Source organism: Lissotriton helveticus, chromosome 6 (assembly GCF_964261635.1).
Source record: "Lissotriton helveticus chromosome 6, aLisHel1.1, whole genome shotgun sequence".
NCBI classification, from domain to species: domain Eukaryota; kingdom Metazoa; phylum Chordata; class Amphibia; order Caudata; family Salamandridae; genus Lissotriton; species Lissotriton helveticus.
The window spans coordinates 1,714,045,334-1,714,057,583 of NC_136067.1; the positions used below are offsets into that span (position 1 = coordinate 1,714,045,334).

Consider the following 12,250-nt stretch of genomic DNA (forward strand, 5'->3'; position numbering starts at 1 on the left):
CACTCGTATAAGCGCTTTAAGAACTGAACTCATGCCTAGCTTCTCTGAATTCTAACAATAACTATTTATGTTTTTCCTTTTTTTTCCCCAACCAATTTATGTTGTTTTGTTATATGTTAGAGGCTATGATATTTTGAATATGTTCTCAAGACAAACATGAATTATTCTTTGTCCTGATGATGATGCATGTATTTATAAATTGCATCGAAACGTCGTCGACCTGAAAGCACCATATGTTTCCTACAAAGTCACTATAATGTCTTTTACAATGGTTGCCAAAATGAATTCTTGTCTGCCATACTGATTAATAGTACAGACCGCCTTGTGCGCCCTTGCATAAGTTGCTTTTACTTGTTTTGTCTTGCTTTCTGTGGGTCACAGGCTGTGCCCACTTGTATAAAAATGTTCACCACATGAATTAGATCAAAATATTCAATTGAAATACATTTCCTGTCCGGCTGGACAAAGGACATACAAACTATTTAGTGTATGTCTATCCTTTATTTGATCCTAAATTACTAGGGTCCTCTGTTCTGTGAAATAGACTACTGCCCAAGGACCCTAGTGTTATTCCTTTTGGGTTTTCCCTTGTCGTGTTTAACAGTGGAACCCATCCTGGCTTTCCCTGTGAGGTGTCCACTCCTGGGCACCCCCAAGGTGGAGGCCAGGCATCCTTAGCGTTGTGGGGGCTGTTGTGGAGATTAAGCAAGCTATTGCCCAGAGTTGCAGAGTGGGACTCCTAGAATGGAATAGGCACCAAGGCGAGAATTATCAGGTCCGTGGAATTTTGAGCCCAAGACCCGCAGACTCGTAGCATTCCTTCTACATCACTCATTTCTTACCTCTCACTTCCAGTGCCTCATTCTCATGTCTCTTCAATCCTCCCAGTATCAACCTTTTCACCCCAGTCTCTGCTCTTACACCTCTCTGCACCCCTCACTCACTCCCACTCCTTGTGGACAGTGTATTTAACTACTCACCACACTTGCAGCCCCCGAGCCACTTTAGCATCTCAACTAAGGCTCAACACTTGCAGACACTCATGTATTCCTCGCCTAAAGCATCATCACACATCTCATACTTCGGCACATTAATTACACCAAGACACAACAATAGGGCATGTTGAGTGCGTACCTCTTGTTTGCATTTACCGCCCGAATGGCTCTCGGTGAAGTATGGAGCCACAGAAGCTGCGCGGGGAGGAGTCCAGTCAGACGGACTTCATGCCCTACGTTATTTGTTTCCTGCTCAAGACAAAAATCCTTCCTAACTGGGATGTTTATACATCTTGGCCAACTGTCATCTCTTCATATACCTAACTACAGCAATAAACAACTGAAGGTGACTGGTTAAAGTTTATAAGTGTCTTTGTGAAGCACTTTTAATAACTTTTGATTCGTTTGAGCTAGAAATATAATTTTTTTTAACAATCTGTAAATTAATCAACAGAATTATGGATTGTGTGGTGACTGACTGGAAGTAAACCTTCATAGAAATATTTTCCACTGGGCATGGGGATAGCTTTATTGGCATGCTGGCTTCAAGATAGCACAGTGATTTGATTACTCTCTGCTGACAAATTTAGTGGTCTGATAGTCACCAGTTGGAATCCTGGCTTGAAAGCCGACCGAAGCTACCATACTTCTAAAGTTGGTACAGTGAGTGGTTAAAGCACCATCTGTTATTTTAAAATGCTTATTTTATTTATAAATTATCACAGTGCTTTGAAACATCATGCCTCGTAAGAAACACTCTCTATTTTTGTGTAAGTATTATAGACATACACGTTATTACTGCAAGTGCCTAAGTAATGCGGTGCAGTTTTACATATGAGTGTGTGGGTATCTATAGGGGGCACAGGCTGACGGGTGCTATGGCGACATCTTTCTTTTCCTTTGCAGCTTCACTGTCACTGCGGGCTCTCCCTTGCCTTCCCCCATGCCTCACTCTCTCCCACCCCTCAGACCTTCCCCCTGCCCCCTCACTCTCTCTCTATACCCTTTCCATTTATGGCCCCTCTCAACGCTCTGCTTCTGTCCATCCCTCAACCCTCTCACTCCTCTGGGACTAATACAGTCCCTACCACAACCTGATACTATCTATCTATCTATCTGTCTGTCTGTCTGTCTGTCTATCTATCTCTCACACTTTACTGACAAAACGTATGTATGTGTATTGGCCATGCGTCTTTGAGTCTCATAATGTTGGTTTAATGCTTTATAAAAGGAACGGAAATCTATTCTGCTTGGCATTGATTTTATATGGCTAGCCTAAGGCACTGCGCAATACTGTGTAACATCCAGATCAAATGTGAACAGGTGTCACGTGACACATTCAGCCGGCCATAGCTTTTACTTTCTAGACAATCGATAGTACTTTTTATTCTGAAGCCCTTTACATACTATACATATCAGAATGGAACAACAAGCATTGGCATAGCCACTAGGTCTTGCTTTTGGGACCTTCTAAGTATTTAGTTATGCAGCACAATATCTTTGGTGCAACAACATCAACTGTTGCGTCGCTAAATACTTATAAGGTCCCAAAAGGCAAGACCTATTGGCTATGCCAATGCTTGTTTTTGGTGTGCCCCGGGCCGATTTTTGATCCCAATCCAACCCTGCCTCACCCCTCACCCTACCCTTGTCCTTCTTTGGAAGCATGCCTGGACACAGCTGCTACTGTCGCTGGCACTGCACCAGGCTGTATACAAGTTAGATGATTGCTGGTCACGCAAGACTATCTTATTTTTACCCTGTTTGGTGTGATGGCCTTTACAGAGGGTGGTGAATATGCTCTATGGTATTCACAGCTTAGACTAACACTTGGAGTCAGCAGTGCTTCTCTTCACAGTGAGTCCCATCGTCTGATGGTCCAATGATGGAGGCCTTGATGGGTATGAATATGTCTGGTGTGGTACTGAGTGTTCAAACAGGAAGCTCTGATAGGTCCAGCCCTGGTGAGCAGTTCGTTACCAGCTCTGGATAATTGTTTACAGCCTACTTCAGGAGCTATCATATGTGTCACTGTATGGCGAATGAGTCAGTTCAGAAGCAGCAATGTCTTCAGAGACTGTCGACAATCAGCTTATAGTTAGCGGATTGCGTGACAATCTCATGGTTTTGTGGGAATGCGGTGAAAGCTACCAAATTACGTTAGTTTAGCCCGAGATGCGTGACACTAGGCGTGACTGAGGAGAATCGAACTGGGATATATTGTTTATCTGTTGGAACTCAGACCACCATTTCATATGCATATAGATAGAAAGTATGCACATTTCTCAGGCCTCTGTGAAGCATTTAGAATGTGCTCACTTGGAGCAGATGATTTCTATATGTGATGTGGATAATTGTGATGTTCCCCAATAGGTTTACAGCGAGCAGTACAAGGACCAGATGGGTGTGATTGGCTACTTCCCCAGCACAGTAGTCAAGGAGGACCACGTCTACCAAGAAGCAAAGAAAGAACTCCCAACAACAGTAAGGCACTCGAAAATAGGACAGTGTGTGTCTGGCTGCATGGGATATGGCACCTGTGTTTCCACTGTAATTGTGACCTTTGACATTGCCTCACTAATATGCCCAGGTTAACCAGGACAGTACCCTAGAATATTCATAAATGAAATGAACTCCACTATATAGCCCTATTATTTAGGTCTTGCCTGGCATTGCAGCGCAAAGTGTTGCACGCTGGGCGAGAGATTTTGTAGGAGAGTAGATTTGAGGAGGGGACTTGAAGCCCCGCCCCACATTTTCATTGGCTGGTGTCACCTTTTATGCTAAACTATGACCTGCCATTGGAAACAAGGTTTTTTTTGTTGACGTCCTTTCACCTCCGATCCGGACTGGGTCGCCTGCTTTGCTGCTGTCACGAAGCACTTTCTTATCTTTATGGGGACATGTGTTCCACGCAAATTAGAAACACATGGCCCCATAAAGCTAAGAGATCGATGCTTGTTTTGTTAAGCTCCAAACTATGCCTTTTGAAGGCACCAGGACTCTCTACCCAGGTTTACCTCCCCGAACGAGGCAACAGAGATGTCTTTCATGCGACCTACCATGCGGCGACATTGATTTAAAAGGTTTGTACACAATACCGGAAATGCATTGAAGCCAAGCGCTTAATGATGTCTGCACACATTTAGTACATAACAACACACCACGGGCACCCCGACCTCCCTGAATTTTAGAGGCGTTCTCTCTCATTCGTTAAAATTTAAATATGCAGCGTCAAAAGCACCCGGAAACTGACCAGGCCCGCTTCCCTGATCCTTAAGCTGGTAGAAGGGACTCCTCTCTCCCTTAAGTGGGCACGGGTGCCTAGAGTGATGCGCACGGGTGCTGAGAGTGGTGAGAACGGGTGCTGAAAGTGGGTACCGGTGCCGAGAGTGAGCACGGTGTAAGAGTGGGCATGGCACACAGACAACGCACTGGCACGGCTATGCGGCTAAGATATGGCAGCAAAGATTGTGCCAGTCTGTCAAGTGCGTCTTTGTATGGGGTTGGTGCAGGGGGTGGTGCGAGAGGCATAGGTATCACAACATTTTTCTTTAATTTGATTTTGATTCCATCTCTTTCCCTACCCTCTCACATTGATATCGACCGGTACAGAGAAGTAACTGAAAAATTTAGCCCGTAAAATAACTCGCCGTAAATTGCTTCCCCCTCCCCCGGCCAGCCTTCAATCGTAAAGTACAAAGATTTCTGATGTTTTTTAAAGACAAGGTGATGGTTTGCATGCAAATGTTGCCTCTTTGTAATAAGCACATCAAACGAGCCCGCGGGGTGCACAATGATTCACCTCTGCCGGGGGTATTGCACTGTAGAACAGGGGCACGGCCCAAGGTGCAAAGAATTTCGCACTTCTGCAGACCCACTGGCGTCTCCTGGGCTGTTGGGGCATTTTAGGTGTTTTTTGTTTTTTTACATAAAACGGTATAAAAGGGAAGAAGCGCCTTAAAGCACAGTTAAAGTTTGTGCATTAGCCAGTCCTGGCAGTCCAGATTTCTCGTGTGCTCGGACCCTGCCACCTGAAATTTCACCTGCTGCAGTCGGTCCTGCCAGCACCTGCTGACAGCCTGAGACCACCCTCACCGATGCCAGTCCGGAGACCACCTACACTGCCACCTGCCTGGCGATTATTTACAATGATACCAGAGTGAAGGCCACCTTCATTGCTCCTGGAACCTGCTGCTAATCTGAGACCACTTCACCGCTGCCAGCCTGACAGCACCCGAGCTGCTGCCACTCTGGAACCCGTGGCACTGCTGCTAGCCTGAGGGCCTTCCTGTACTGCTGCCAGCCTGAGGGCCTTCCTGTACTGCTGCCAGCCTGAGACCACGCCATCGCTGCCAGCCTGACAGCACCCGCGCTGCTGCCACTCTGGAAACCGCTGCACTGTTGCCATCCTGAGGTCGCCACCTGTACTGTTGCCAGCCTGAGGTCGCCACCTGTACTGCTGCCAGCCTGACATGATCATTGCTGCCAGTCTTGGATCACCTGCGGGGCTGTTGGCCTGTGACCACGTTCAACGCTGCCAGCCTGAAATCACCTGCGTCGCTGCCACAGTGAGTTAATCTGCAGTGCTGCTATGGTAGAGATCATCCTTACACCTGCCAGCCGGGGACCACCTGCTGTGCTGCCACTTTGGAATCATACTCCTATCTGCACGACCGAGACCACCCCCACTGCTGCCAATCTTAGATCACCTGGAGGGCTACCAGGCTGAGGCCACGTGCACTGCTTCCATTTTAGAGAACACCATCATACCTGCCAGCCTGCGATCTCGTCAGGCTCTGATCCCCCGCATACATACCAGGCTGAGATCTTGCCAGTCTGAGATCCCTCGCATACATGTCCCCCGCATACATGTCAGGTTGAGATCTTGCCAGTTTGAGATCCCCCGCATAGATGCCAGGCTGAGATCAGCCGCATACATGCCAGGCTGAGATCTTGCCAGGCTGAGATCAGCCGCATACATGCCAGGCTGATATCTTGTCATGCCGATATCATCCACCCGCTGTGCTCCCAGGCTACGTTGTGATTGGGTGACGGCCATTATTGCTGCAAGTCTTTAGCGGGGCCAGTCTGCAGTGACCTGCTACCTTGAGGGCAGCCATTTAGGGTTGCCTGGCCTTTTAATCCTGCCCACTGGGCTGCCAGCTTTTTGACCTGTGATTCTCAGGTACACGGTCCTGTGTTTCTTAAGTTCCCTGTCCCTTTAAGCATGCAGAGCTTAGGTAACCTGACAGACATCTAACCGTGCCTGTGTAGTACTTTCGTGAACTTTTGAACAGCAGAGAAAGCAAGTGCTGCTTGGCGCGCCCCACCATCACCTACGGCAGCTGCAGCACTCCCCACTGAAAGCGTCTGGATTTCTAAACTTGAGCAAGCGGAAAACCTGCCCAGGCAACATGCCCAGCACCCTGTGTGAGTATCTGTGTACTGTCTGTGTGAACCCCAGAGAACAAGCATTAGCAGTGCAATAGGTCTCGCATTTACCCGAGTTTGATCTATTGACATTATAAACGACAATGCCTTTTATTATGGTTTTCATTTTTAAAACATAAATAAAAGGCATTTTCATTTACAATGCCAATAGCTTAGACTCGGGTAAATGCGAGACCCATTGCATTGAAAATGCTTGTTAAAATATATGTGAGGTGTGGGAAAAAATCTACAATAATTAACTTCTGAAAGGAAAACCTAAAAATGCATTCTTAATCAGTTATAGACTGCCATGGCCATCAACTGCTACTAAACGTGATATATGAAAGTATTAGGTGATATATTTTACTGGTTCTTGCTTTTGGAGGCACACACAGCAGATGGTGTTCAACAAAACTGCCGTTCATGCTCTTGCTTACACTCCCTTGAGGAATGTTGTACTGTACCGAGAAGAGAAGGCAGGAAGCGAGAGTCCCCCCAGAATTACAGTACTGTACACCACAAAATAGACGTTTTTGGCTCGGAAACTGTTTTATCATTATAAAAAGATAGTACCTTCTTTCTTTACAAATAGTTCAACCGAATAAAATATTTGTGAGCAATTTAGCACAAAGATCCGTTTTTTGCAAACTTTCACACTTGTTTGAAAAACCAAGTTGAAACATAAGAATTCCTGAAAGTGAATTCGTGTTTTTAGGCACAGACTGTGTATGCCCACCTGCAAGGAAGAGAAGCAGCCTCATGACGTATTCTAAAATGCAATATATTTCCCTTGTTTAGTGGAGGAAACTTGAGGCCAGGACACAGAATAAAAAATGTGACCGCTATAAACTTGTAGGTACATTTTTGTATAATTTGCACAATATGATGCAATAAAAATGATGCAGCTAATTCGGCAATTTCAGTAGTTAGTGCTTTGAAATGTTCCCAAAGAGCCTGAATTTCAAGAACGTTTTCCAATTTTCAGAAATATTTCAAAAGCGATTTTGGAGTTTCACACTTCACAGAGTAGAAATTTTTGGCTTGAATGTGCCTAGTGTGGGTTTAGTGGAGTTTGGCAGAGAGTTCTGTATCTTGTGGACATTGCATGGCCAGGTTACTAAGCGGACGTCTGGTGATTTGAGAGGGCAGAGGGTAGAATGAGGCACGAGTGAATGATGCGTGTTATTGTGGTAAAAGTAAAGCATGTACATTAGCAAGAATTTCGTAAACACAGCGGATAAGTACCAGTCATTAGACCATTAAGGGCCAGATGTACGACCCTTCTAATTTGAGAGTTAATTGCGTCGTTTTGCGACTAGCAAATTGGAATTTTACAACAGTGTCTCAGACACTGTTTACTATTCCTAATTAGGTCACAAATTGCCTGCCTCATTAGTATTCATGAGGCAGGTGCAATTTGCGACCCCATTGGGAATGGCTAGCACTCTCAGGGATGGTGGCCTGCTAGGGTCAGCAGACCACCATGTCTGTAACTGCTTTTTAGATAAAGCATTATTTAAAAAAAATGCAGCTTGTTTTCCGTAAAAAACGGCAAGCATTTAAAAAAAGACAAATGAAACGTTACTGTTTCATTTTTTAAAAGTAGGCAGTGTGCCGTGGGACCACTGCCTGCTCTTAAAAAATATTTTCAGTGCCAGTCACAAAGAGGAAGGTTTCCCCTGGGTATCCCTTCCCGTTTGTGAGTGGCTTACCTCCGATTTGAAATGGGTGGTAAACTGCAAGGGTTTTGTGGCTGCAGTTGCAAAACAATCTTACATTGAAGTGCGAGTCGCTATTAGGAAGGGACGCCATTGGCACGCCCCTCCTAATAGCGAGTTGCAAACCCTATTTTGAGAGTCAGTAATAGGTTACCGACTCGCAAAATAGGGTTTCTAAATAGGGCAGAGTGATCTCCCGTTTGTGACCGTAAAAACTGTCGTTCACCTGGCCCATTGACACAACTCCCACAGATAAGTCCTTCATGTACATATCAAAATGAGACTTTCCCCTACACATGATTGCCTGTATACAAATACAACCCCCCCCCCACCGCCCTCCCCCACCCCACTCACACAGACAAGTTTAAGCAGTGTTTCTGCAACACTGGAATAAAAGAGCAACCACAAATGAAGAAATACAACGAACAAATCGTTTTACACATACATACATACAAACAAAACATGTTTCACCAGAAAATACGTTGGGCAGCAGTGTCCATAAGGTACATCACAATCCCACAAATAAACTTCTTCAACTCTCCAACTACAGTGACAAACACTTCCTGGTACACATGCAGACCACTCATTGAATCATATTGTGTAGTTAGTGAAATCCGAGGCACAATTCACATGAACTACTGGCAGTAAAGGTTGCAATTAGAATCACCAAACACTACCAGGATTTGTTCTAAACATACCTTGAAACAAAAAGTTGCATTTACATGGAAAAGCTAAGCCATGCAAAGTAAGGACCGTACTGAAGCACACAGGGACGGGGTACAATTTCCCTGCAATGTACCTAAACTGGATGCAGGTTTCACACACCAGAAATGAGGACAATGAGCAACGAAAACACATGCTCAGGCTACAATTGATCAGGTGCTCGGAGATTTCACAAACAGCTGCTGTACACGCTACAAAAGGGGCGTGGCATCCATTATTACACACCAGACTTGTCAACTCCCATCTTTTTATTCCTACTCCACTGAGTGCCTTTTGCAACCCGAGCCCAAGGGAAACAGCCATGAAGCTGCACGCCATTTCAGTAACACAACCTCCAGTCTGGAGAACGGCAGAGTGCCATTCCATTGGGTGGACAGTACAGAAAGTGAAATCCAATCAGACCCTGCCATGACATCTATTAATATGCAAATAGTGCAACAGGGCCTTGTGTTGTCGGGCCTTAGGCCCACATGATGATAATGACTGACACAGACACTAGGTAGTAGGGTACTGTAACTGGCCACGAGCACGTGCACCCGGGCCCTTTTATTGGCAAGGCCATGTCACTCATGACACCCGTGATGGATGAGTGTGGGTGCAAGTGTGTCCAGACTTCAAGGGAGTGGCTGGGAATATCAAAGCCTGCCAAACACTAGAACGTGTCCTGTAGGACACTGCATTCCGCCCAAACTTTATTGAAAAAACAAAACATTAGTCCAACCTGTAGGGATAAATAACAGACAACTGAACACCACAGGGTCCATCAGCCTTACAAGTCAGGTGGCGGAAAGACATCAGCCAATGGCTGGTGACTCTGCCTGCAGCAGGACCATCTCGGTGGGCACTCATAGTTAAACCTGAGTGGCTCAGGACACGACCGCTGGCCTGGAGATGTCGGCTGCATCCCATCAGCTCACTGATGAGAACATATTTTACAGTCCTGCGTGGCTCCGCTCTGCTGACATTGAGGATGGTCTGTGGTGTTATAACAGTTCATACAATGGGATGCGTCATGAGCATGGATGGAGTCCATGTTGAGAGTTCACGGAGGTGTTGCTTGATCGACTGCCCATGTTGAACTGCTTGGCTTTAACCTGTAACCCGCCGGTGGGGCAATATCAAGTCCAACTCTCCCGCCTGGGGAGGCCTGTTGTCGGGGTCACTACGTGACTGCTGGAGGGCTGCGCTGGGGCAGCTTGTGTGCTGACTGGGGGCAGCTGCATGACCACCGAGGAGCCAGTACCGAGTCGCACGCACAACCCTCAGGGGTGGATGAGTCTTGATCAAGACATGCGCTCGCTGCCGCAGTTCAGGTGTAGGCCAGGTTCGCAGGTAGCCTCTGGTTCTTGTTGGCTGGCGTGGCAACGGTGTAGGACTCCAGTTCATCAGTACTCTGGAAGGGGTGTTGTTTGATGCATGTGATGAGAGCTGGCGTGATGGCAGTTGCCAGCCATGTGGTGAGTCGGAATAACAGGTGGTGGTGACCTGCTGGGAGAGTTGGGTGTCTGGAGGGACTTATCAGCCATGTGTCTTCGCCTTGCTGAGGCTAATCTTCGGTGGTGGCTCGCCATGTGGAGTGTGCGACTCTCCTCTTGCCTGTCTGGGGCCACTTGGGACTCCATCTTGAGGCTGTGTGAGGAAGGACACTTGGTGCTGATCTTCACCTATGGCATCTGAGGTTAGGGGCAGGGCTGCCGTTTGACTTAGGCTGCCGATGCTAGGGGATGGACTGTCACACTGGGAAGCGGTGGGGAGAGACGCGGTTTGCGCTTGCTGCAGCTTATGTTTGGTTCTCCCGTGAGGCTGTGTCCAGGGACGTCGGTCCGCCTTGGTGGCTGTCTGGTGTTTCTGGGTGTGCTATTGGCTTGCTGTGTAAGTCCTCGGTCTTCTCTCTGTCACTGTTTGTCACTCAAGGGCGTTATGCTTGGACCTCGAGGCGGCGCCGTCGTAGCACCTGCTTCTGCCTTCGTTCCGGCATGCTTGGCAGGATTGGTCACTCTGTGTGATGTGCTCCTTGCTTGGTGTGCAACAATATACTAAAGGGGTAACCCAATTAATCCAACCTCACCTGGGTAAACAAGTACATGCAAATAAAAATAATGTGTTGGAACCAATATATACTAAACAATAAATAGAAGGAAAATTTTAATTAATCCTTCCAACGAGATTCACTCTCCAGATTAATCATATACAAATTAATATCATTGACAAAAAGCAGTTTAAGCAAACGTTTTTTATGTGTCTATAGGCAAAAAATGAAAAACTTTTTATATTCAGTTATATATACATACATACATTAATATATCATTATATACAATACACAATTTTTTGAATCAAAACGTAAATCAAAAAGAATGGTAATATATCCTCCTTGCTTGGTATGCGACGTGATGTCCGGCTATGTGTCGCCTGTCGTTGGACCACATGTTGCTGTGGCGGCCTGCCACGTGGAGTGTGCGACTCCTCTCTTGGGTCACCGACGACTCCGTCTTGCGGCAGTGCGAGGGAGGACACTCTGTGTTGTCTTCGGCCCACTGTGGGGCTTCGCTGGTGCAGTAGAGATGTAGTTGTTCTCCGTGCTGCGTTCAGCAGTGCTTCTCTATGGAGATGTCTCTATCTCCCGGGCACATGCCCATGCTGTCAGGTTCGCTGGTGCAGCCTTCAGCGCACCTCGGACCTAGTTCGCTCCGTCTTCTTATTGGGCGCTCTCTGCTGGAACCTGGTGTGCCTGTGTTGTAGGATTCGGTTGTGTCCGTTCATCACTGAAGGCGGGTGGCGCAAACTCCTTACTCGTGGTGGCATCATACGGCCACTAGGGGTCGCACGCGCGGTGCACGTTCTTCTTGCGCCTTTATGAGGCTTGGCTGCTTTTGGTCCTCTCCCTTTCACTGGACGCTCAGCAACTTCCGTGGCTGTGGTAGGTTTGGACTTCTCTAGCTCTTTGCTATGCAGGGGGGTTGGAATCCTCCCTCCCCCAAACAGTTTGCAGCACCCTTAGCCACTTTCTGCTTGTGGAGGGATAGTGTGAACATCAATAGGAACGCTGTGGCCTCTTCGCAACAGCCAGGGCCGGTCACAGGTGTCTTTGTGTCTTTGTTGCTGCTTGGTTGGGGCGGCTTCAGTACCACTGGTGGCCACCGGGTGGCAGTGCAACACTTCTGTTTTTACCGTCCCGGCATTTGTTCTTTGATCTGCGGGCCATGTAGCTCTTGCCTGCAACGTGGGGAGGTTACCCATGCTGTTGCCGGTGCTCTGGGGAGGCAGGTGAAGCGTTCTCCTGGCTGTGCTGCAGGGCTCTCTTTGGACACTAAGGGTGATTGCGGGGTATCCATGCAACCGCTTGGTGGCTAGTGCTCCTATGCACTTGCAGACGGTATGTGT

General features: G+C 47.1%; 1 protein-coding gene across 1 annotated transcript in view; it reads left to right on the plus strand.

Moving 5' to 3' along the window:
• The window catches only part of OTOR (otoraplin), a 59,206-nt gene that overhangs the window by 15,164 nt on the left and 31,792 nt on the right, over window positions 1-12,250 (plus strand). Inside the window, exon 3 of the mRNA XM_078647090.1 lies at window positions 3,369-3,479. Coding sequence (XP_078503216.1) covers window positions 3,369-3,479 — 111 coding nt within the window. The remainder of the gene's footprint in view (window positions 1-3,368; window positions 3,480-12,250) is intronic.